Genomic DNA, 27,183 nt, shown 5'->3' on the forward strand with positions numbered 1-27,183 from the left:
TTTATGCAGTAACTGCAAGCGTGAGTCAAGCGCACAAGGCGTAGTACAACTAGGGCATACCACATGCGGATCGCGAAGCGGAAAACGTAATCTACAAATAGTACAGTTTTTCATCAATGTAAAACTAGCTGAACAATCCACGAACTCCGTGAATAAACAGTAGAAATACGATTAATTATTAACGCAAATAACTGAAGGATACTAGCTATACCTTTATAGTAAACTATAAAAGGTAACTAACTAAGAAAAACCAAAGGATATAGTGTGTAAGGAGACACAGGCGCTCTCACATCCTGCTCACTGGGCGAAGAAGGAGAGAGTGAAGCATGAGGCCAGAGGGTGGCGACACCTGTTCCCGAGCTTACGGCAGGGGAGGTAACTCGTGGGTGAGTACCAATTAGTGATTTTACATTGAAGGGAGCTTCAATTAAGGAGATACAAGTGTTCCACTATGTTCGCAAGAGGAAGGGGACAAGCAAAAGAGCATGAGTCAGGATAAGGAAAAATTATACTTTTGATAATCTGATACACTAAAAACACATAACGGGAATGAATGTAAATTGTCTTATTTGATCTGGTACATACCCCATCAGCATCTGAAGCATTCACTTGTATGATGGGTACACCTAGCACCTGAGTGGCATAAATGGTCACTTGATATCTTTGGCTAGAGAACTGTGGGCTGTTCAGGTTCCTCTCGATATTGATGGTGACATCAGTTGTAGCTGGGTTATTGGGGTAAGCAGTGTCATAGGCCCGGACTCTGAGCTGAAGTTTTCATAAATATGATGTTACAGAGCAGGTTTCACTATAAGGACAGATACACAATATATGAAAAAGTGAAGCAACTACTTGACAAAAATAATCAAGGAAACTCACTGTATACTGTTGTGTCACATCATTCCTCAGGGCACTGGTATCCCGTACAATCACAAAGGACTCACGAGGATTCTGTGCAGGCTGAGTGTTCAATGTAAAGAATGCCTCAGCTACACCTTGTCCAATGGTCACAAACTCAATCTGACCCTAAGAAAAACAAAAGTGACATTTCATTACAAATGAGCAAATCTTTTGGTTAAAATTGATAGTATAAATAACATAATCAGGGGTGGAAATAACTTTATAATTGCTAGTGTACTCCAGTACAGTGGCACATGTAAAATCACTTGCCCTGATAATTTTTCCACTAAACCAACCGTTTTCTTGCTGATTTTTTAAATAAACAACATAATTCATATTGGAAAGTCAACTGGACGCTGGTACAGTGTGATATACAAATTTGCTTGCCCGACAGAAAAAAACACTGGACTCGGGCGTCGGGCAATGGGTTATTTCCACCCCTGATAATATGCAACATAATTCCTATTGCATATTTATGTTCAAGTACAGCATTCTTAATTTATTCACTTATTAGCAGTAGATTAACAATATGAAACAGACCAGCAACACTGCAAGTAAGGACTTTTTTAAGTAAGGGTTTAAATTATTTCTTTTTCTAATGCACAGATCACAAAGGGGAAAAACTTTATCACAATATTTTATCTTGATTTGGGAGGGAAACCTGATGTAACGAGGGTCTCAGATGTTTTACCACTTTGGTAAAATGCACAAGGGACAGAACACTGTACAGCCTATTCTGGTGCCTTGGACAACTGGGACCCAAGTGATCCTACTTTTCAGTAATCATATAGAATACGGGATCACTTTTACCCTGAAATAAATACTAGAGCTGCAAATATAATGTCAATGTTGAAAACTAGCCATGAAGAATACACACCCTAAGGTCATCATCAGTAGCAGTGACTGTGAAGATGCTTGAACTTTCTGCTACATCTCCTCTGATGTTAAAAAAATAGGGAATTCCGATGAAACGTGGAGCACCTGCATCACGAGTGATGTTGACTGTCACCTGAACTGTTGAAGTTTTCTGACGTGGCACCTTCTGATCATCAGCTTGAATGGTAAACTGCAACAACAAGTCACATCATCACGAACTGATCAACAGCTCTGATGTAATCAACTACAATAGGGAAGTTCAAAATGTATACAGTTTCAGGAACATATTTTTTCATCTGTTTGTTCATGCAGTCATTTCAAAGGGATTATTCATTCCACTGAATGACTATATTAAAAAACAGTTCACCGATCTATTGTGCATTAGATACTGCTACCATTTCAGTTCTATCTGTATCAAATTTTGATAATGATCAACAATGAAATAAAACAAGATTTCTACCTGATAGACATTCTGTGTAGTGCCAATGAGTGTCGTCTTGAGGGTGATGCTTCCATCACGAGGCCCAACAAGGAAGAAATCTGATGCTGGCTGTCCAGTCAACAGGGTGTATTCTATCACATCCTGTAAGGGCAACGTCACATTTTGTTATCACAGAAATATATATATCCTGATTCCAAGCGAGATGTACAAGAACTACTTAATGTGTATCACTGTGTATATCTTACAAAGGAAATCATTTCACTCATTCTTTCTTTAAAATATAATTCAAAAACTTGATAAATAATGTTTTGTATATTCTATAGTTACTCTTGTGAACAACAAGATTCCATGGGGAATAATATATGTCTTCAACCACGCTTAACCTTGTGTAGTCAAACAAATATTACCACCACCTGATTAATTACTTAGTTACATGCTGTCAGAAAGAGGCGACTAAAGGGATTGGGTGGACAGGCTCTCTGACTTGGTTGACACATGTCATTATAACCAAATGCGTAGATCGATGCTCATGCTGTTGATCACGTGATCGACCGGTCCAGACTCAATTATTTACAGACTGCTGCCACATAGCAGGAATATTGCTGAGTGCAGCATTAAACAACATAAAGAAAACACTCTGTCAGCAAGTACATTATAACAAACTATGAAGACACATACCCCATCAGCATCAGTGGCTCTCACAGTGTCAAGGACACTGCCAAGTGGCGTGGTGTCAGGTATTGTGATGAGGTATTGTGCTCTGTCAAACACTGGGGCATTAATATTTCTGTTGACAATGATGTTGACTGTGGTGAAGGCTGTCTGTGATGAAACGCCAGTCCTGGTAGCTCTTACTCTCAACTAGAGAGAAATAGAAATGTAAGCATTCAAATAATTGAGTAAAAAGGAAAAAATGTTACAGATGTACATGCATGTTGAACTTTTGTCATTTCATATCAAAAGTATTGATCAAGGATCTCACCCGGTAGCCAGTAAGTTCAGCAGCATCTGAGGTCAGGAGAGTCTTTACACGGACCTGGCCAGTAGATCCATCCACAAGGAAGAAGTCTGGGCCTGAACTAAGGCCAGTCACTGTGTATACTACTCCTGCCTGTAATGGAGACATATAATATACGGTCACTAACTGATACAAAATGAAATTTCCCATCTTAGTAGAGAGTTAAATGTTCTTACAATGTTCTTTTAAGCTATCAAGGAACAAAAGAGTCAATTCACCATTGGACAAAAATATCTGCAAGATAATAATGATTACATTTACAATTATGTGAAATTGCACACAAAAACTCCATGAAGTTTGCATATCAGTTTGTGTACTAGAATATAAACCAACCTGTGGTTGAGCTTGCACTGTTGTGATGACAGTGTCCACTGCTGTGTTTTCACTGATAGTTATGTTGTATTCTCCAGCACCGAAGACCAGCTGGTCTGGGTCGAAAGAGATAGTAACTTCCACAATGGCTGTGGCAAAGAGTGATGGTGTTCCTTCATCTCGTGCTTCTACATTGAGCTGTAATCAGAACAGGTGCAAATAATGGACTGCATCCCTGATAATGTACATTACCTGACATACAGAATGTTTACATTATGACAGCTTTCAAAAATAAGACACTTTGACACACAGAAATGTAGATAAAGTATGGAAGGTTACTGAAGAAAGAGTTTATGCCATAATGACATTTAATATAATTCTCACCGTGAAGAATCTTTGAGTGGAAAGTCCTTCAACTGTCCTCAGAAGGACAACCTGACCATTGTTTGGATCAACATAGAAGAAACCTACACCAGTACCACTCACAAGCCTGTACTGAAAGTTTCCATTGGGAGCCTGTAAAGGATAAAGCATTGTGACACTGGATCAATACATAGACAAAATCAGATTCAGACAAAATCTTCTCTTTCAGTAATGCTGATAACAACAGTTCCTCACCAGTGACAGCTGACTACATAACATCAAAAGTAAGGTAAGAGATGCAAATAATAAGACCTTGATTGACTAAGTAAATAGTGAATAACGATACAATTCATTGTCTATTAACCATTTACTCAGTTGACATTAGTAATACATATGAACATAAGTCAGCCCGTAAGATTATATCTGATCCAGATCATCCCATGTACTATGAGTATAAATTACTGACTTCTGGGCGCCGTTATAATTTACCCCGTTTTAAATCCAATCGTACCATGAAATCCTTTGTTCCTGCCAGTATTAATCTTTTAAATGATTCCTAGTGTTTGTCTTACCTTGTTAGCGTGTTATATGTGTGTTATTTATTGTATGAAAACAATTTAATCATTTTATCAATGTTTGAGCTCTGTACTTTACACAAGAATTCCATCACAGGTAATAAAGTATTGTCATTGTCATTGTCATATGGGATAACATTAGATTCTAGGAACTTCTTCACTGCTATTTGTCAAAATACTCTTTTTCTTAATTTGGGATTGATATGGAAGGACATCACATTAAAGACTGATCAAACTGACAGTTGTCTCTTGAAATCGTACAATTGACTTTAAAGAAGAGTTAAACGAGACAGGAAGTGTTACAAACCACAGTATCTCTATCCGAGGCTGTAAGAGTGGTGACGGTGGTGCCGACAGGAGTTGTTTCTGGTATGGTCTCTTGCACCCGAGAATTTGAAAATACTGGGGCAAAGAAGTTCCGTGTGACTGAGATAGCAACTAAGGCTGTTGAGGTCAAAGATGGGGTGCCACCATCACGCACTTGGACACGAGCCTAAATGAAAACATCAATTAGAAACAAATCAGTTCACATAAATTTTCTTAAAACATACTCAGAACTTAGTTTTGAATCCCAGCCTTCTTCTGCACATATAACTACACCCATCCCTGCACACATCCCCTAACTGTGAAGATCCGGGTTAGAATTGGTCTTCAGCAAGAGGCAACTAATGGGATCAGGTGGTCAGGCTTGCTGACTTGGTTGACACATGTCACTGTAAACCAGTGTGAAGATCGAAGCTGGTGCTGTTGATCACTGGTTCGTCGGTTCCAGACTGCTGCAATATAGCTGGAATATTGCTGAGTGCGACATTAAACAACAAACAAACAAAGCACGCATCCCCAACCACCCCAGACACAGACTCAAACCCAGAGACACTAACAGATCGACATGCACACATACACACATGCCCAGTATTACAATTCCTGTACTTACAACATAGTTTGTCCTGGTGTCAGTAGTAAGGTTGACTCCACTTCTGACAGAGATAAGGCCAGTTTGACTCAATGTGAAGTAGGATGGTGTATTTGAGTCACCCAAAAGAGACAGGGATATTTCATTGAATGGGGCCTGGAGGAAACAAGAAGCACAAATCAGACATTTTGTAAACATATAAAAGCTAGAAAATACATTAAACATGTTATCTAAAGTGTTCATAATACACTGATTAAAAAGACAAAAGTGATTAAAATTAAAAAGTAATCTGGTAACTTTTCCAGCATCTCGGTCAAAATTGTACCATGAAGACTAGTGTGTAAAATATACCAAATATTATTAAAATAGAACAGGGCTAAATGATAAACAATGGTGAAGGTAAAGACAGAAAGAAAACAATGTTTTCAGTCCTATTCCTAAGATAAAAGAACATTTGAACATGGGCTCCTCAAGACAACTTACATCCACATCATTATCTCTGGCAGCCACCTGGAACACGGACGTGTCTGCTGCTTGTGTAGCTGGGATGACTGTAGAGTATGGTATACCATCAAAGAATGGTGGGGTATTCCTCACAATAGTCACAAAGACGGTTGCAGAGTTGCTGGCTGCTTGGCTTGGATTTCCAAGATCTTCACAAGTCACTTGGAACTGAAAATAAGACAGGGTTGGTGTTATTGTCAATTCTATAGTAATGTCATACCTGCTGATGATTTGAACATGCTTTCAGAAGATTTGTCACATACCTGCAGCTGTGTAACAGTGTTGTCTGGGTAATCATATATCGCTCTCTTCAATGACACAGTACCAACGTTACTGACTGTATTTACTTGGAAGAACTGTAGAACAGTGCTGTTTCCTGTCAGTGCGTAACGCACTTGGTTGTATGGTGCCTAGAATGTAAATCATAAGGATATTAAAAATCAAAGTATTAACACAATACAGCTTCTGATACAATGAGTCCAATAAGTTCAGAGAAAAACACTTCATGACTATACCAATTAAATGCACTGTTCATAAGTTATTGTTCAACAAGGGCACATATATGCCATGAATCCTTCTTTAACATGTCAACTTTGTGTTAAAAGTCGAATAATAGAATGTATGAAAGAGATGGTATGCTCTTACAAAGTTATCGGCATCTGTGCATGTGACAGGGGTTAGAGGCAGTCCTACAAGTTGGTCTTCCAGGATTCGGACTGTGTACTGAACTTGATTGAACGCAGGACTGGCCAGGTTCCGATTCACAAAGACACGCACCACAGAAGTGTCGGTCAAAGCAGGCTCTCCACCATCAGATACAACAACACGTACCTGCATAAACAACCGAACAAGCTTACTAATTACTACTTCATGAACTACTGTCACCTGACATAAAATGGCATTTTACATGCATTACAAATTTCCCTAACCATGTTCATTTTTGTAATTTTGTGCTAGGACTACCATAGACATAATTTAAATAACTGACTCATGATATAATGGTAATTTGGTAATTCATCTTCTCTAAGTAGAGCTTAAAGTGCTTTACAGAGTTTAAAAGTAAGAACCAAAGCCATGGAATCTCTGGCATAGTCCTTATCTGAGTTTTTGAGTGCCTCCACTTGAATACTACAGTGTGAAACCTCAAGGATCTCAGGAGCTCTATTCATTTTCACAAAGGCCATTAACCCTCTTTTTGTAATGGTTATTATGAAGAACATTCAACACATCTTATAATTCTACTCCATATATACATAAAGCCCCAAACATCAGCAAATATCAGCATGAACTAGTCCACAGCCTCTCACTTACATTAAACACAGGTGTAGCAACAGAATCAATGGCACTGGTAGTGAAGATCTGCCCAGTAGTGGGGTCAATTCGGAAGTAGGCATTCGCATTTTCATCCCCAATTATTGTGAAAGATGTCCTATTGAAGGGTGACTGTAATAGAAAGAATATAACATCAAATATAAGCATTTGTGTGTAACCATGCAACATCATCATTTGAAATGTGTCCACAATCATAATGTATAATTATTATAAGTATGTTCAACTTACCACAGTATCATTGTCTCTTGCTACAACTCTTGTTACAAGAGTGTTGGGTCCAACATCACGGCGAATGTTTTCATTGTAAGGTTCTAGTAGGAACTCTGGAGGGAAGCTGTTCCTCAGAACATTCACTGTCAGTGTTGCTGGTGTACTTGTCAGCCGTGGATTGCCATTGTCTGTTGCAAGGAACTGCATCTGGAAGAAAAAAATATACACACACATGTAAAAGTATTATAACTGGTGCCATCCATATAAACATTGCTAGCCTGCACTCTATCTCAGAGAATACGACCTTGTTTGAAGTAACTGGTCTAATATACCTACCACAAATTGGTTCCCAGTAACACCAATGAGTCTTCTACGAAGGAACACATTTCCAGTGTTGGCATCAATCCTGAACAAATTTTGCCATTGTGAGGAGGTTTCAAATCCATAGGAAATCACAGCTCCATTCTGCAGTCAAATAAGGAACATATTAATACCATGGCTCCTGACACATACTTGAGCAATGTTTTACCTGTAATCTGTACCTTTGATCTGAACCTCTATTTGTGAATAAATTCTGTATCTAGAAAGATAAATGGTAATGTCAGCATCTAACCTGACTTCAATCATGTGCATCGCACCATGCCATTCTAAACACTTACCCCTGTGTCAAAGTCTGTTGCTAGGAGGTTTGAGACAAGTGCCTCTACACTATGAGTCTCAAGGATAGTGGCAACAACATTCAGCTGTGTAAAGACTGGAGGATTGAGGTTTCGACGCACATTGACAGTCAACACTGCAACAGCCGTACATGAAGGGGAACCACCATCAGCTGCATTCACTCGAACCTAGACCAAGAAAGAATTGGACTGTATAAAAATTCACTTATAAGTTTATCTATGTTAAAGTTATTAATTTTCAGTAAACATATGACCCATGAAGATCCGGGTCAGAACTGATCTTCAGTAACCCATGCTTGTCGTAAGAGGATACTAATGAGATCAGGTGGTCAGGCTCGCTGACTGGGTTGACACATGTCATCGTATCCCAAATGTGTAGATCGATCCTCATGATGTTGATCACTGGATTGTCTGGTCTAGACTTGATTATTTACAGAACACAGCCATATAGCTGGAATATTGCTGAGTGTGTCGTAAAGCTAAATTCACTCACTAAACATATTTAACATATGACAGTAGAATATTCCACTTACTCTGTACACAAAGGAGGTATCAGTGCTGATTGAAGCTAGTGCAGTGATCTGACCACTTGAAGGATTAATACTGAAGAAGTTGTTGGCGTTGTCATCCCCCACAATCTGGTACCTGATGGATGCTGTGTTGTATTCATTCTAACAATGCACAGAAACATCAATTCATTATCAATGCATGTTAGGAATCGGATACACCAGGCGACATATATTACAGATAATATAAAGTGCATGCAGAACAGGCAGTAGAAAGCAGAGTATTGTTTTTCTTCCGAATTTTTTGTATCTCCCACAAAACATAACACACGCATCAAAATAAAGAATTAGGAAATTTGAATAAACAGTTTACTGAAGAAACAATCATGCAACACTGCCTGTAAATGTTGTTGTTAGCAACATCCTAAACTCTCCTTGAAATGTGCTTTCTGTAAAGATGTAATCTAAACTGTTTTTAATTTTAAACCTTTATAAGCTTAAAAAAACTGGATATTAATAACAATTATTTTAGAGGCCATTTTCACACATCAATCCTGATATTCCTGCTCTGGTGAAAAACATGAACAACTTAATTAAGCTAAATAAAAGTTCAACATTCAAGTTCTTACCGCAGTGTCTGCATCAGTGGCATCAACATTAAAGATCACCCCGGTGGCTGTCTGATTGATAGTTATGCTCCTTGGGAGTGTTGTATATGCTGGGCAATTCAGATTCCTCAACACATTAATAGTAACTGTTGCAATATTGGAACCAGGGAGTGAAGGAACACCAAGATCACGACTGCTGATAACAAACTGTAAGTAGAAAATAAACATTGGTAAAATAACTAGATAACAGTATTAATATCTGTAAAATAACTTTAAGTCCACTAGCCTAAACCTTGGCTCTCAGCATAATATTTCTACATTTTGGTGTTAGTATATGCGGTTTCACTCATTGACCTCATGAGGCAGAACAGAGTGTTACTCTGCCCCGGGACCTCACTAGCTACTAAAATTGCAGACTGTCGGATATGAATATACCAAATCATTTGACATCTCAAAACAGCTTTAAAGAAACAACATACTAAACAGAAGAAAGATTGAGGGTATAATATTCCCACAGTGTAAGTTTGCAGCAGGTCAGGACTACTCACATTGTATGTGGTCCTCTTCTGTGTGTCTGTTCGTAGGTCTCTCTGTACATACAGAGTACCACTATTGGATAAGATGTTGAAGTACGTCAGTGCTGTGCCATCTCCTGTAGCTTCATAGCGTACATCACGATGGGGAGACTGAATCACACAAAGATCATGGCATAAATGCATTAAAATCCTTTTGCTCTATATTTTCCATATTACAGCTATTAAGAGCATTCACATGAGACTAAGAACCATATAGCCAAAGGCTGAGAAGGCTCAACAGAAAAATGGAAATATAACTGTAATAACAAAACCATAACCATTCCACTATACTAAATGTTTCAAAATCAGAGAAATACATTTAGCAAACAACTTCACTACAACTGAAACATAACATTAAGAAACAAATTAAAACATAGTAGCTATTTTGTTACCTTGCTGTCACCATCAGTAGCAGTCACTTGGAAGATGGACAATCCCAATGACTGAGTCTCGAAAATGGTGATGTTGTAATTAATTGGATCAAAGCGAGGAGCAAACAGATTCCTGTTGACTGTGATGCGAACAGTGGTCGTGTCGGACTTGCTAGGAATACCTCCATCAGCCGCTCGGACTCTCACCTTGGGATCACAATTAGTATTATGAGGCATGAGAAAAAGTGAACATTCAGGGGTATTATAGAGTGCTGAAGGATTCAACAATACAAAAGTAATTTGCAGTGTTCTCATTTCTCCATGGGATTACATGATCGTGCTGACAGAAATCAACTATTTTTTTCTCTTTTATGAATGGAGTCTTTTGGACAAATTTCAAAACTGTTTTGTCTAGAGAATAAAAACTTGAACAACAGTATTATCCTGCCATTGATCATTACTAACAAATAATTCAGAACTGAAACAAAAGTACAATAAATTTTTGTTATTTTTAACATTTAGTACGATTTTACTGTTATTTCCTTTTGTTTACATTTAATATACCAATAAATGGTCCCAACCACCCACAAAATGAAGTAGTTCTTCTTACATAAACTATCAACCTATCATAATTTGACTGAGTAAAAATCCTTTTCAGAGACACTACACAGTTTTTCATCATCAAAATACACAGTGTTCTCATACAAAAAATGTTCACTAAACAGCACTGCCCCAGACAGCCATAATGAAACATATTATACATTATTCTTGAATAAAGATGAATATACAAAATGGATTACATTCAGATGCTGACAGTTACAGCATAAAAGCTAGCATGTATACTCACAATATAAGTTGTCTTGTCATCATTCAAGACTGGTGCTTTCACGAAAATCTGTGCATTGTTGTTATCAATTTGACGGATATCGAAGTAGACTGGAGCTGTGTCATCACCAATGAGACTAAACTGAATGGTGTTGAACGGAGCAACAATATCCGTGTCAACAGCAGTTACTGTGAAGACAGGATCATTTATACTGGCATCTTCCCGCAGACTGGTTATATATGGTTCATTGGTGAAAATAGGAGGGTTGTCGTTGCGCTGTACATTGATGGTCACAGAAGCAGCAGTGCTTTCCAGCGATGGGGAACCACGGTCACGAGCAACCACTAGCATCTGTGTACAAGGAGTACATTCATAAAAACATCAGTTTTCATGTATTACACATGTAAATAAAGACATCTTTCAAATATAGATTATACCAACATAACTAAGCTATGTAAATGAAATGAAGTGGAAACTTACAGAGTAAACTGATGCTGTGCATGGATTGTAAAGTAATGAGCGTCTTGCAGTGATGACACCAGTGTCCGGGTTGATCGTGAAACATTCCAGGTCCTCAGGGCCTTCAGATATGACGTATGTAATCTGGTTGTTTGGAGCCTATGAACAGAAAAGAATCATCAAAATACACTTTAAACTATATCATGCAAAGTGAATAATACATCTTATTACTGTACTCATCAATAGTAATCAGTTGGGACATCTGTAACAAGTGTATGCATAAAGATACTTGTACAGCATACAAGTTCTAATAAAAAAGCAACAAATGGTATATCAAACGCCATGTTTTACTTGACAAGACTAAAACTATAGTTCCTAACCGTGGGATCAGCATCTGTAGCATTGACATCAATGATGGGTGTTCCTAGTGAGATGGTCTCCTGCACAGTCTGAGTATAGGTAGCTGGGGAGATGATGGGAGCTTGAAAGTTTGTAGTGATAGTCACAATGACTGTGGTACGGTTACACAGACCACCAAGGTCACATGCCTGGACACGAAGCTACAACAGAAACAATATCAAGGTTCTTTAACCGTACTGTGTAACAAGGACAAAAAGTCACAGAGTGCATCATTAATTCATCAGACTGATTGTAGTTTAATTTTTACATGTAATTCAAAATGCAGAAAATAAAACTAAAGAGTTTCAGGCAAATGTTGTTTGTTTATATTGTTGTTTAATGCTGCTGTCAGCAATATTTCAGATATATCATATCAGTCTCTAAATAATATAATTAGGACCAGACAAACCTGTGATTGAACATCATTCCACTAAAATATGATGACATGCAATTAATCGAATCAGCAAGCTTGACAATTAAATAAATTGTTTCATCCCTTACAACATGCATAGATTGCTGAGGGCCTATATACTCGCCTGTGGTTCCCATGGGTTCTTCACCAGCAGAATATAGAATGACCTACCTGATAGAGATTGTCTGAGGTTTGACCCAGTGCATTGCTGATCTCAATGAGTCCACTCGTGGGGTTGATACTGAAGAAGTTGGGGGCTTGGTCATCACCAATGAGAGTGTAACGAATCTGCCCAAAGATTGTGCTCTGAAACAGATGCAATATATACCATCAGCATTAACCAATACTCATGTCATACTCATGTCCCTGTGTTATAACAATAACTGGGTCAGGGTCTTTGATGTACAGAGAGTAAAATCAAGGTGCAAATAAGCAAGACAGTCATGAAACATAACTTACTGATGAGTTTCTAATCAATGCTTTCAAAAACATGTATACATCAAAATTTGATAAAAAACATCATTCCTTTTCACAACACAGTGAAATGTGCATACAAAGACAACAACATTTATTGATCATAAGAGTAGGAATTTGAACAGAAAATAACTGCATTTGAATCACGGAATAAAGGTTTATTCAAATGTCTCCATAGTGGTTAAGCAAGAAAGGCAATGTGTGTATATAACTTGAATGTGGAACTTACAGGATCATCCCTGTCTTCTGCTTGAACTGTCAACACTCCTGTTCCGGCACCAAGAGTGCGCTGGAGGTCTCTTCTGTATGGCTCATTGATGAAGAAGGGTGTGTTCTGGTTATGTGTCACCAGGACGGTCACATAGGATAGCACATCAGAACAACGTGGACTAGAGGCTGAGTCACACACTGACACAGTGCCAATATAGGTTGAAATATCAGACCGGAGGGCTAGATCTTTCTTCACATACACGTCCCCAGAAGAAGGATCCACACCAAAGAACTCACTAAACAATGGACTTGATGTTGGCCTGAACACTACTGTGTTATATGGTACCTGTAAGTAGATAGAGTTATATGATTAGATGACAGTTATATGAAATAAATCAATATTTGACCACAATGCTATATACCGGTACATGTCATGATATTAGAATAAAGTATGATCTTACCGCAACATCAGCATCAGCAGCATTAATAGTGAGGATGGGTATGGAGAGAGCCTGTGTGGCCAAAATCCCAACACTGTAGTTTTGAGGCTGCAGTTGTGGTGCATTCAAATTCCTGTTTACAGTTACTAGCACTGTTGATGTGTCTGTGAGTCTTGGAGTTCCTCCATCCATGGCAACAACTCGAAGCTGATGTGAAGAAAAATGACAATATTAGAGACACAGTCATCATACATATCCTGACAAGAGGTCATAAACATATGCATTTTAACTACAATTGTTTAACTGCAATACATGGGTTACTGATAACCGTAGAAGGGAACTCACCACATATTGTTCACTGTTATCAGAATTAAGGGTATTTTGAGTCCTGATGGCACCAGTGTCAGGCGTAACTGTAAACAAGCTGGTTGCCAAACCATCACCAATCAGGGAATAAGTAACCCGATTAAATGGATCCTGAAAGTAAAAGAATAGTCATTGTAAAATAAATTCTATGTTTAAAAAATCCAAACAAACAAATTCTGGCAAAAATTTAGATCGAATTCGAATCTGTTGAAATTCATGTCATCATAAAATCTTTATTGCAAAGCTACATATGGACCCAAATGGTAGGGGAATACATATTTGAGCACTAGAAAATGTCTAACATATTGTAAGAGGAATAATACTGAATACAATCCAAACAGCTACAGGACACCTTCAAAGCAAGTGACTTGGAAAACTTCCACGTAACATCAACAGAGTAGGACACTAAGAAGTGACTTAAGTTTTATGATAATATTGGATCAAGGCCTTAGCTGTGATGAACACTTTCCCTATGTGATTTTTTTAAGAGCATTTAGAAATGATCAACATGAGTCACAGAATTTTCTTATGGATATCACCTTCTTTATTTGTTAAACACAACGCTTTGAAGGAGTAAGAATTAAGTCCAAAACGTCGCGTTGAACAAACAAAGAAGTTGATAACCATACATTTTCACTTTCCCCTCAGATGGCCCATGGTTTCTGTTAACTGAACTGCTTATACCTACCACAATGTCAGCATCTGTAGCCTGCACATTTATGACAGGGGAGTTTACGGGAGCAGTGAAGTCAATTCTTGCACTGTAGGGTTCACTCTGGAAGACAGGGGGTTCAGGTTGCGGATAATGTTGACACGCATACGTGCAGGTGCCACTGAAATTTGCACTGGTACACCTTGGTCAGTGGCTGTTACTGAGAACTGAAATCCAGAACATAACAAGGTTAGTGAAACGAAATACAAACAAAACATGAATGGTATTATCTAAATATATCAGGACAATGATTGACAATTATTGATAATGGTTGGTCAGTATTTACCTCAACAAAAGAAGTGTCTGTCAGGTCCTGGGTAAGAGGCAAACGGGCAAAGATGTTGCCACTAGTTGCATCAATTCGGAAATACGTGCTGGCAAAGTTTCCAGACAAGTCTTGCAGCGAAAAGGTGAATGTACTCTGAGGACCCTGAAAAACAAAATAAAGTGCATTTACCACACTGGTGGGAATCCCGCCTTCCAATTGTCAGTTACCATTCACCAATCAGAGCTAATATACTGTCTGCTTTCACTGCTATGTTTCCAGCTTTCTTATCTCATTACTTTTGTTGTTTTTACAAGTACATATATGCTGCCTGGATCCTAGCATTCATTCATCTGCTGAAAACACTGTGCTCCTCACAATAAAGAAGTGATATCCACAAATTCTCTCATATATACACCACTGTTTAATATCAGCAAAACCCTGGAATTCACATGGTTTATTTTGTAACTTCTTTGGAGATCATTTAGTCAGTTATAAAATGCAACAGGTTTTCTTTGACTATTGAAATATATGATGAATAAACCTTTAACTGATGTCAGAGGACTGTTAATATGAACTTACAGATCTGTCTGCATCTGTTGCTACAACACGCACAATACTGTCACGGAGGGCGTGAGTCTCAAATATAGTCGCATTATAAAAGGTTGGGTTAAACACAGGGTCATTGAGGTTCCTCAGTATATTAACAATTCCAGTGACTGTAGCGCTCTTGCTTGGAGATCCACCATCCTTTACAACCACTCGTGCCTTAAAAACAATTTGACATGTTATAAATCAGAGCCATTGACAACAAATTTTCATGCTATGACCACACTTCAGTTTCATTTATTGATAGAGTAGCATTATTTGGTTCCTTCTCAACACAACACCATGCAAAAACCTCAGTAGAAGTTCTGTTGATGGTTTAAAATTTGCATAATTTTGTTTAGTATCAATTGCACATTCAGTTGACCTTATTTCATGGACAGCTTCACATTTGTGTAATGTGAAAGACCACATGAACACTGACAATATAGAAGTAATCTACATCTGCAAAAACATGTGAACTAGCTGAAAATGCATTCATACTAAAAGTCTGAGGAGAATTAAAACATACCACATATCTGTCTATATCATTCCTGTCCAGTTGACTTCGGACTGTGAACACACCAGTCTGGCTATTGATTTCAAAGAAATTGCCAGTATTGTCATCTCCAATCAAACTGTACTCTAAACGTGAGAATTCAGTGTTCTGCAATTTAAAACAGTAACAATCAGAAAAGAATGGGGGAAAATGTCAGAGATTACAATACTAAACAAATGACATTCAACACCTATAATAATATTAAAAATATCAGTTGCAACGATAACCATTGGTATTAGATATATGAAACTTCAAAGAAACTCACCGGTTGGTCAGCATCACTGGCTTGGAACTGGAAGACTGTGAAGCCAATATTTTGTGTCTCAGGGATGGTTCTTGTGTATGGACCACCTCCAAATACAGGAGCATTGTTGTTTCTATCAATCCTGATGGTTGCTGTGGCAAGACCAACACTCTGTCTTACAGGAACACCATTGTCTCGGATTCTCACAGTCATCTTTAAACAGAAAAAAGTGCATTATTTGCCACATATTCTGAAACTAAAAATGGTTAATATAGTACACAGTCCATATTTCAGCCATACTACCAACAGTACAACATCAATGTTACAGAATCAGAACAAGTTTCAAGTAGCATACAACTGTGAACATGTGAACATGTGTACTGACAAAACTATCAAGCACTAGGCAAATTGTGATGCATCAATACATCAGTAACTTAAGGGAAGAATGATATCTTTATAACTTGCATAATTTTCAGAAACATGCAACCATGAACCAACATTTAGTCCCGGACAATCTGGATGAGCACAAAATGGTGTCAAAGGTATATATGATCACGATATACTCACTGTGCACTGGGGAAATGAGGAAGTTGTGAGAGCACGTGAGGCCACTATGAGTCCGGAGGCTCCGAGCAGGAAGTAGGAATCACAATCTGTAGGATTCGCCGCCTCTACTGTGTAGATCAGGATTTGCTACAACAGCCAATTTTAAACCAATAAATAATGGTCTTCAAATACTTTGTCATGAAGCAGGCTAAGCTTACTTGATCAATATTATCTAAAGGTTTGAAATTATATACATTTAAATCCATGAAAACAAACACATTATTGAATTATTCGTAATGTGTTTGAACAATGATAGCTTTTGCCAATGGAAATGTGACATGTATATAACTTACTCCATCTGGGTCACTAGCCTCAATCTGGATGACAGACACACCAAGATCATATGTCTCCGAGATCGTCCTGTCATAGGAGAATGTTGTGAAAGCTGGAGCATTGGGATTCTGGTTTACAGTGATGGTCAGGTTGGTAAAGTCTCTTCTCGTAGGACGAGCAGAGTCAAAAGTTGACAGGCCAAGCTGGAATAGAAAAGATGACTAGATTAGTGACAATGCTTGAACGGACATTGAGTGTTAATAGATCATGACAGAATGTAACAGTAGTTATTTTGCTATGTCTAAGCAAATGCCACCTTGTGGGTGTTCACCCAACTCGAGGGCTGCAATGAATCCACTATGAGGCGAATATGATACATATCTGGAATATTGAATACTGTATATCGAATGCAAATAACTCAGCAGTTGATGTATTATTCATGATGTTCAGTGAAGCAATTACAAAATAAATTCTTTGACATGTATTGACCATGCTAACATTGATATTTCATCATGACAATGACCAGTGCCAACATCTCTGTCAAATTCAATATAGAAGAGTGTTGACTATTACCCCCCTGGACTGGATATATACCATTTTGTACTTTCATAAATAACACCTAAATCCTAGTAAAAAAAATCAATTAAAAACCCAAAAACATGCATATTCGATTCTAGTGATTGCGAATAATGAATTGAATTAATGAAGGGATAAACTCATATTTACTGTGTTCAACTCATACAAAATGCAGCAAAGGATGGTACTAATATCATATGGGGGCATGGTTACACTCAGCAATATTCTAGCTATATTATGCCACTAATTGAGTCTGGACAAGTGATTGACAACATGAGCATTGATATATTAGCATGGGATAGATGACATACAATAAATCAAGACACCGAGCATGAACCAGCAATATTGCAGAGATATGTTAAAGTGTGACAAGGGACTTGTTCAATAGCAAGCATCCACTGTCACAAGTAAATGACATTACACAACTGAAAAATGCCGTAAAATGAACACAGGACAAGGAAACATACATGATAATGCAGCTTTTAGTATACTAAGAAACTTACAGTGTATGTGGATGTACTCTCAGTTGATATTGAGGAAGACAGGAATACTTCTCCTGTTGTTCTGTCCACACGGAAAAAGGCTGGTGCTGATAAGTATTGTCCAGTCAGCTCGTAATTCATTTGTCCCTGAAAGATTTATTCCAAATATCATGATGTATGGTCTTTCATTTCATTATTGTACACAGAGAATAATAGATACAACAATTATTTAAAATATCCACATTACAAGTTATCAAAATGTATTTTGTATACATCAAACTCAAAACAAGAAGATGTTGAAATACATAATGCACAAAATATTGTACAATCAAAGAAAACATTATATTAGTGAGATAAGGTCTCTTAACTTACAATGAGGTCAGGATCTGTTCCCTGTACAATAAACACACGGGTTCCAACTGGATCACTGAAGTTGAGCCGAGAATTGTATGGTTCATTGATGAATGCTGGTGGCTGGTTGTCACCTCGGACATTGACAATGACAGTGGCAGTTGAGGATCTTTCTGGATTCATTCCATCCCTAGCCCTAACTGTGAACTGGAAAACAATTGAACAACATAAACAATCTGCTCCATCTTTTTTCATCACAAATAATTATCAGCTTTGCATATACATTCTTCCATCACCTGTGAATACATTAAGTAGTGACATTTTTTTTAAATGTATATGTTGATTAATTACTACAACTTGCATCTGACAATCAAAACTTGTTCACTTAAGAGAATAGTCCAAGACAAAAAGTAGTCTACCTCAAACCTCCTGGTGTTGGTGGATGTCAAAGGTTTGGCAACACGAATAAGGCCACTGAAAGGTCCTAGGTAGAGGAAATCTGTTTCTCCAGCCTGGTAGTTTATCACTTCATAGCGAACTGTATCCTGAAATAACAAAACATTGATATAATAATAAACAGCTATATTTTAGTTCGCTTCTTTGTAACATACAAATAATAATATGTACATTTGTTACCAATCGCTAAAAATTTAAATTCTGTTCAATTGTCATCATATATATATCAGGTATATAAAGCACAATTAAATTTAGAAAACGAAAAGAAACAGCAAATCTCATAATAGGTGTTGGGCCTAATAAATCCAGAACTAAACTGGCTTAACTCACTGGATAAGAACCTTTGATGTAATTTGAATGCAAAAAATATGTTAGTGTAACTCAACCTACCCCATCAGCATCTGGAGCATACAACTGAAGGATAGTGGACCCAAGTGCACGAGTTTCATCAATTATCACCTCATAGATGCTATCAGTTTCATTGAAGATAGGACTATTTGTATTCCTTTGCACTGTGATGGTGACATTGGCAATAGCCTTCTGCAGGTTGACTGTGAACTGCTTCTCTGCTTCAACTTGTAACTGAGAAGAAACATACAATCCCAGGTGAGCCTAATAGGTTTAATTTCTACATAGTGTCATATATTCAATAACCATTTGTTACTGTGCTAGTTTCATGTCCTGAAGTAAGAGAAAACATAAAAAGAACACAACAATTATTTTCAGGGATCTGTAACAAGATGACCCAGTTCTTCATAAGAGGAAGTTTTAAAACATTGAAACTTTGAAATGGAAATAAACTTGACTCATACATAGAAAGTTGGCCGCCTTGAAACATCTGTTGTGAGGTCCTTGATGAGAGTTATCTGCCCATTATTGGGGTTGACACTGAAGTAATCTCCGGAGTCACTGTAGCCAGTAAGCCGGTATATCACATCAGGCTGCAGACAAAACACAAATATATATTTCATACAGCCATGGCAAAACAATGGAAATCATAACAGATATGCTTCAAATAGAGAATCTGATAGAGATTCTAACTGTAATATTTCTTACCCCTGGTATTGCCTCAACATTGATGATATTGCTTGTGACAGGGGTGTTCTCCACAATTGTAAACACATAGTTGTCCTGCCGGAATGCCAGTGTCTGGCTATCACGAGCCACATTAACACGCACAGTAGCTACAGCTGTCTTAGGGGGGCTACCACCATCTTGAACCCTCACCAAAAACTGCAACAAAAAACACAACACAGATTACTTTATGCTTCCAGAATTTGTAGTTTGCACAAGAAAATCACTGAAATCTGCAGGATCCAAAATAGATTGACAGAAAAAATGACATAAACTTACATCATACTGACGGACTGTTGACCCGATAAAAGACCTCTGTGTACGAACTTCTCCATTGATGGGATTGACATATAAGTAGTCTGTACTACTCGGGTTCAGGGCCAGATATGTCAGCACGTTATTCGGAGCCTGGAAAACACATTCATTAGTATAAATTTTAACCCCATTTGGTACATCAGTCAACATCATAAATTACAATAAGGGTCAATTCAGTACTCTACTCATGTTACACACTATACAAATCAGAACTCTCTCATTTGTTATCTCATTAAGGCCGAGAGACGCATATATGGGGCAAATTAATCAACTCCTCACAGCGAGTGACGTGTTTATGGGGCAGGTAATTAGCAGTTTCTCACAGCGAGAGCCCCATACAGTCGTCAACAGAAAGCACCTCTTATTCAGCGAGAGACGCACATGTGTGTTGTACTTTTAAAAATCGCACTGTACCTATTATTTCAACCAATTTAGCAGTACTGAGCAAATGTTAGCTTTTCTTACGAGAGATTCCACCTTTAGTATCAATCAGAAGAAGTATTTAAAGTGTTTTGATAACAATTGCTAATCATTATCATAGGCTTGTACAGCGTTTAGCAAATGAACGCATGTCGGCGAGAAAGGGGATTATGATGTTTTTACAGAGGTAAGTGCCTGGTACTCTTCCTTGGGAATGGATACTAAAATACTTCGTATGCACCTTGATTGAATTAGATGTAATGGTTTAGAGGTTAATAAAAATTATATTTCCTTCAACTACCTAATAAATAGGAAACAATATACGAAATTTCAAGGACATACAAAGAATTCAAACACAATAGAATAGTTTGAATTTACTTTTTTAGGCATCATAAAGTTGTCATGTTTCATATACTGAAACATAATGTATAAACACAAGTAATTATACATCCAAGCTTGAATAGATTAAACATAATTGAACTTACTAATTTGAAGTCAAAAGACAGTAAGTTGGTAATTCAAAACATTGTCACACATGGACAGAAGTAATATTCATAAGTTATTACATGTAAGCCATACAAAGGTATTTCAAGCATTTTTGTCCAAGCTGTTGAAAGTTTCATGTTGATTTGAATTGTCAGTTTTCTATGCAATTTACATGAGCATTCTGTAAAACGTTTGTATTTGATCTGTGTAATTATCAAATCCGGTGCAATTATCACGTGTATCAATCAACTCAGTCTCTATTGATCCATCGTCAATAAAAGCTGGATACTACATCAGTTACGGTATCGATACACATGCGTATAATCATTCAAGCAGATTACAGTAATGATTTAATTGTACGCCTCTTTCGAGCTTGAAATAACAGCCTCCGGTAGAATGCATATGTAGTAGTTATGTCCTTGTTTGTCCCGTGACAAGTGTAAAATAAACAGATGCGCTGTTATATCATTGGCCATCTTGCTTTATGGAGTCACGCCCCTCTCTGTGATGTTTATACATGCATGCACATCTGTAATCTTATGAACCTTGTTTGCATTCAGTAAAGATATAGGCACGCCCACCTTTATAAATATTGGGGGTGGGGGTGTCAACTGCAAGTTTATACACTATAATAATTCAGTATAGTGTCACCTCGTGAATTCTGTAATGCGTGTACTCTAGTTTGGATAGTCATTCGTATCAAGGTGAAGATTATATTTACATGTACAGCAAACCATTATGTTTTATGTACTAGTTGTGTGCATAAAATGTATATGAAAATAAATACTACCTCTACTCAGTTGTTGGATTTCAATCGCTTTGTTTCACTTATCGAAAAACACTAAAATGAGGACAAATAAACTCGCCAAAGTGACTATCTACTCCTATTTGTCTTATGTGTATATTTCATACATCGTTACCAGTGTGTATGTTTACAATACACAAACTGTTACATGATAGCTTGAGTTGATAAAGCCGAAACCCAGCATATCGACTGGTCAAGGATATAGCCAATAACCAATCTCTATCCAAGCTGCTGAGTGACCAAACGTGCTCTTCAGCTCCGCCCGTCACCTGTTTTCCTCTGTGAAGGTATCTCATGACCGATTGGTCGCAGATAACATATGACCAGTATACTGAACAGTTGAGATACCAGTGTGTAAAACCGCTGTTACATGATAGCTTGAGTTGAAGATTATAAAGTATGAAAGATAAATTCTTCTTTAGCAGTATGTCATTGTCATAGATGTTATTTTTTTGTAAATATTAAACCTCTTTACACATGTCATTGTCATGATGTTTTGTAAATTTAAACCTCACACAATGATATAAGAGAGAGAATTTGTTAACGTGTCTCATCTGTTACATACAAAGAATACATGTGTATGCATATTGTGATAAAATATAAATGTACAAGCCGACAAAAGATCTACAAGAGAAACTTGCAATAAAATTACATAAAGCTTGCAATACACGACATGTATTCACACCTGATTTCTTTCAACATATATCTTTACGACACAATTAAACAATCAGGACTTGTTTGTACGACTAGACAGTTTCCTGTGATCCCCCGAAACCTGCCAGGGAAATCAGGTGTGACTAGCACTAATTAGTCTCGGCACAGAGAGTGGGCAATCAGCGAGGGCTTCCAGGTGTTGAGTAGTGATGGGGCTCTCGGGCTTAATGAGTTAACCTATGGATTGTCATTTTAAGAACAACGGTGTATTTTTATATTCAAGGATACGATGTGAAAACTACCTTATACGGTAACGACGCATTGGATAACTCAACAAATTGTGACATTCTCAACTCATTACACCAGTTTATTTCTAAAAGTAAGCGCTTCCAGTGATTATCATCTCTACATATACATGTATATTCAATGCAAGAAAAGATTTATATAACTTGATTTTCTGCGGCAGCTCTTTTCGTTGCTAGGCACAACCAACACCATAACCACATATTTATTATTCAATCATTTTTCTGAGTGTAATCTTGTCTAAATATAATTCTTTTCTTGTCCGTCTATTTCAAATATGTATCCAGCTATATTGGAACCGTGTACTGGAGCGGCGTTTATATAAGCCACTAGGCTTGTTCGCCTATCCAGATTTCTGCATTGACGAAATAAAAAATATGTTTAAACCATTGTCATTTTACACTGTGTACAAAATCCTGTATAATTTCATGTTTTCTACACAGAGAAATTAGATCAGGAGCATAAAAATTTAGAGGCCTTGTTGCTTGCCATAATGACTATATAACTTCTTACCTGCGGGTCACTATCAGTTGCATTGAGGATAGTAATGAGTCCACCCACTGGATAGTTTTCATTAATATTGCGCTCAATGAATGAATTACTTAAGACTGGTGTTGCAAGGTTCCGGATGACTTGAATGTCCATCACAGCTGTTCCTGATAGAGCAGAGCGGCCACCATCTCTCACTTCAAGACGAACCTGAAACAAATATGTAAAGGTCAAATTTGAAATGTCTAAGACGAAAACAGGATGGAAACGACACTTTAAAATCTAAATTGAAAATGAAATATTGACATCCAATGACAGAAAACTTTAATTACCGTATATGAAGTGGTGGTATCTGCAGCAAGGTCAGTCGCACTGGTAACCACCACATTGTTTCCATTTAGGTTGAATAATGCAGGAGCGTTGCCATCGCCAAGTATCCTGAAGTTCCGTTCATTGAAAGGTGCCTGAAAAACAACAATGTTACTATATATACATGTGGAAATATACCTTAGAAAAGAGAGAAGTGCCATTTACAGACCCACAGTAGGTAAAAGAACCAGACAAAAGCTGAATCATCCAAAGTCATCAGACATTCATCAAAGCAGTCTATACACAGCAGCAATACAACAGATTCAAACTGTACCAAACAGTTCCTATACTTACATCTGTATCACTGTCAGTAACTGTGAATGTTCCGACAACTGTGCCAGTGGTGATATTTCTCTGCAATACAGCATTGTATGGCAGATTAGTGAACTCTGGGGCTGTGTTCCTGATCACATTGATGCTCACTGTGGCCTGGTTGGTGGAGTCCCGTCGTGGATTGCCTTGGTCCTGTGCTGATACTTGGCACTGAAGCACATATAAAATCATTCTACAACCAGTGTCAAAAAAACCCATCTTGAAACAAAATATATAAATAACAAGGGATTCCATGGCATTTGATTTTTAGCCAAGCAAATTCTTATGCTGAGACTGATAGACATTTACAATTGTTGGTGTTGCATTACTGAACAATGTCTCTGTTTTCATATCATTGTTATCATTTTTGTGTTAATCACTAAATAGGCAGCTGTGAAGTGATTATTGCTAACATATTCATTAATAAGAACTGACTTCAATATTTCTGTGATTATATGTAAAGTACACATCATAATACACCCTAAAAATATTGACGTCCAATCATATAAAGATAAGACAATTGAGTACACACTTATTAGTGAATTATTTTGAAAGATCTTATATATATAAAACGTTTAATTATGACACAATGTTATTATGGACAAATAAAAAGATGCCATTAAACAACTCATGAAGATGCATCTCAGAGTGAAAATGTTTCTCAGGCAACCTCATGAACTTACAGTGTAGAATGTGGCCCTTGTAGGATCTGTGACAAGGTCAGCTTGTACATACAGTCCCCCATTGTTGTTGATGCCAAAGTATCGTTGACATTCTGTATTACCAGTCAGCTGGTAGGTCAGTGCATTGTTGGGGGCCTGCAATATTCAAGTGTTTGCCAAAAGTAAATTTAAGAACCAACTTACAGCTACACACAATGTACCTTTTTCAAAATCAATGACATTTTCTGTACTGCCAGTTTACATACACAGAACAGAATGCATCTACAGATAAAAAAAATATGTTAAAAGATTAATCAAAAGTCTCTTTACAATAAGCAAGCTTAAATCTGTGAATTGGTTACATGAACATACCGAAGTGTCCAAGTCTTGAGCTGTGGCTGAGATAAAAACTTCACCAAAGTTTATGGTCTCCAAAATCCTTGCACTGTAGGTTGGGGTGTTGAAAACCGGTGCACGAAGATTTCGGGTCACATTAACGGACACAACAGTGATATCAGACAGACGTGGGTTGCCACCATCTCGTGCTCGTACTCGGATCTGATACATAATAGAGCAAAATTTACAATAAATGCCCATATATGGTGCAAAGACAGATAATGAGCAGATACTAACTGAAATAAAACTACTAAAATGGTAAAAAAAAACCCAGTATTTTCTCAAAAGACATTTAAATGGTAGAAGACAATTAAAGGAAAAAACGCTTGTTGAAAATGAAAGCTTGACCTTGTACTGTTTATGTGAAAGACACACTCTCTACAGTCCATCATCATGTTCAGGGCTCCCCTTTCCTCCTTGCTGTACCAACATTAAGGAAGCAGGCCTATGCCCTTGTATATTGTTTACACACAGTAGGTGAACTTACCCTGTAGAGCTCAGCACCATCACCACTAAAGGTGTTTCGGAGAGATATCTGACCACTGCTCTCATCAATTTGGAAGATGGCTGGGGCATTGTCATCACCAATGATATCATACCTCACATTATTGAAGGGAAACTGAAACACACATCTCCATTAATAAGGGAACACATAACCTCACATTATTAGGAACATTTATATAAGTTGAGGAGGATCCAGTCCATTGTCAGCTTTAGATTAACAACTTTTTAATATCACACTACTCTGATACTGTTATTCACACCCAAATATTTTGTAAAGCAATTCTGCTGATATGGGCATACCTCAACATCTGCATCAGTGGCTGTAACTTGGACTACACCATCTCCTGCACTTGCTGTTGCCAGCAGTGACTGGCTGTATGGCTCGTTGACAAACACAGGAGGAAAATTGTTGCGAGTTACATTGATGCGAACTGTGACAAACTGACTACGCAGTGGAGGGGTACCACCATCTTGGGCATACACCTGGAACTGAAGATTAATCATTGCTCTTATTGATGGAAAATCCTACATTTTTGTCATCATACCTTATATAACAGAAAACATTAACAAAATTTACAGCATGCATTATCTTTATCAATAATCTCTTATACCTACTAAAGCAATGACTGACTGTCTACTCACTGTGAAAGTCTGGCCAGATTCACCAATAAGTGAGCGTCTAACAGTTACAGCTCCATTGTTGACATTCACAAGAAACCTGTCTGATGAGCCACTTGCAAAATAGCTGACTGTACTGTAGGGGGCCTGGAAACAGAGTGATACTTCATACACACTGTTCTTAACTTTTGACACATATCAACACAAAATCATGATTCAAATTCATATGCTTTAGAGGATAATCAAATTTATGATGCTAAGCTAAAGCTAATGATGTAAGTTAACCAGACAAATGTATACACCACTATACAGGAAATATAAGGAATAAAAGAAATCTGAATCAAAAGCTAACAAACAGTCCTTTAAACAATTACAAAACTGGTATCTTCTTTTCAAAATGGAGCAGGGTCTTCCTTTTATTCCAAAATGAAAAGGTAATGTCAACAAGACATCATTGTATATTTGAGCTAAAATGAGCTTTCATGTCATCATGAACACAGTACTTACTGTTTGGTCGCTGTCCTGGGCGAACACGTTGAGAATACTGGTGGACACAGGAATTGTTTCCTGAATGACACGCTCGTATAAAGTCTGAGTGAAGACAGGAGCAAAGAGGTTTCTCTGAATGAACACAGTGAGTACTTCCACATCGGTAAGACCTGAGTCGTCCACAGCCTGGAGTCGCACCTGTTGCAAAACATAATCTATCTTCACAGACTATTGACACTTGTTGGCACAACTGAACTTGTCTCAGTGCCAAAGTATATGTTCCTGATAAAGTTGTCTGTGGCACTGGACTTGAATGTATGTCTTTGACAATGTTGTGACAAAAATGCATATTCAAACACCTATGTCACTGTGTTTTCATTAAACTGCATGTCCCTGATACACATGTGACA

The 27,183-nt window shown here is 37.6% G+C and overlaps 1 protein-coding gene across 1 annotated transcript in view; it reads right to left on the bottom strand.

The window, feature by feature from the left end:
* The window catches only part of LOC124262111, a 121,688-nt gene that overhangs the window by 62,900 nt on the left and 31,605 nt on the right, over positions 1-27,183 (bottom strand). Inside the window, 52 exon segments of the mRNA XM_046696559.1 lie at positions 586-768; positions 880-1,026; positions 1,778-1,966; positions 2,237-2,359; positions 2,897-3,079; positions 3,201-3,329; positions 3,570-3,746; positions 3,933-4,064; positions 4,794-4,979; positions 5,421-5,555; positions 5,883-6,071; positions 6,167-6,313; positions 6,549-6,734; positions 7,215-7,346; positions 7,464-7,652; positions 7,782-7,910; positions 8,105-8,290; positions 8,656-8,793; positions 9,258-9,443; positions 9,785-9,922; positions 10,204-10,389; positions 11,030-11,359; positions 11,489-11,626; positions 11,848-12,027; positions 12,450-12,584; positions 12,982-13,308; positions 13,424-13,609; positions 13,748-13,879; positions 14,457-14,560; positions 14,563-14,647; positions 14,767-14,910; positions 15,328-15,513; positions 15,863-15,997; positions 16,155-16,346; positions 16,701-16,826; positions 17,033-17,215; positions 18,092-18,217; positions 18,443-18,628; positions 18,841-18,966; positions 19,268-19,459; positions 19,690-19,818; positions 19,934-20,110; positions 20,231-20,359; positions 23,448-23,633; positions 23,756-23,887; positions 24,087-24,275; positions 24,788-24,922; positions 25,139-25,324; positions 25,650-25,781; positions 25,967-26,155; positions 26,309-26,431; positions 26,792-26,971. Of these exon segments, the coding sequence (XP_046552515.1) occupies positions 586-768; positions 880-1,026; positions 1,778-1,966; positions 2,237-2,359; positions 2,897-3,079; positions 3,201-3,329; positions 3,570-3,746; positions 3,933-4,064; positions 4,794-4,979; positions 5,421-5,555; positions 5,883-6,071; positions 6,167-6,313; positions 6,549-6,734; positions 7,215-7,346; positions 7,464-7,652; positions 7,782-7,910; positions 8,105-8,290; positions 8,656-8,793; positions 9,258-9,443; positions 9,785-9,922; positions 10,204-10,389; positions 11,030-11,359; positions 11,489-11,626; positions 11,848-12,027; positions 12,450-12,584; positions 12,982-13,308; positions 13,424-13,609; positions 13,748-13,879; positions 14,457-14,560; positions 14,563-14,647; positions 14,767-14,910; positions 15,328-15,513; positions 15,863-15,997; positions 16,155-16,346; positions 16,701-16,826; positions 17,033-17,215; positions 18,092-18,217; positions 18,443-18,628; positions 18,841-18,966; positions 19,268-19,459; positions 19,690-19,818; positions 19,934-20,110; positions 20,231-20,359; positions 23,448-23,633; positions 23,756-23,887; positions 24,087-24,275; positions 24,788-24,922; positions 25,139-25,324; positions 25,650-25,781; positions 25,967-26,155; positions 26,309-26,431; positions 26,792-26,971 (8,490 nt within the window).

This window comes from Haliotis rubra, unplaced genomic scaffold (genome assembly GCF_003918875.1).
Source record: "Haliotis rubra isolate DU_JTF1 unplaced genomic scaffold, ASM391887v1 Scf821, whole genome shotgun sequence".
Taxonomy (NCBI): Eukaryota; Metazoa; Mollusca; class Gastropoda; order Lepetellida; family Haliotidae; genus Haliotis; species Haliotis rubra.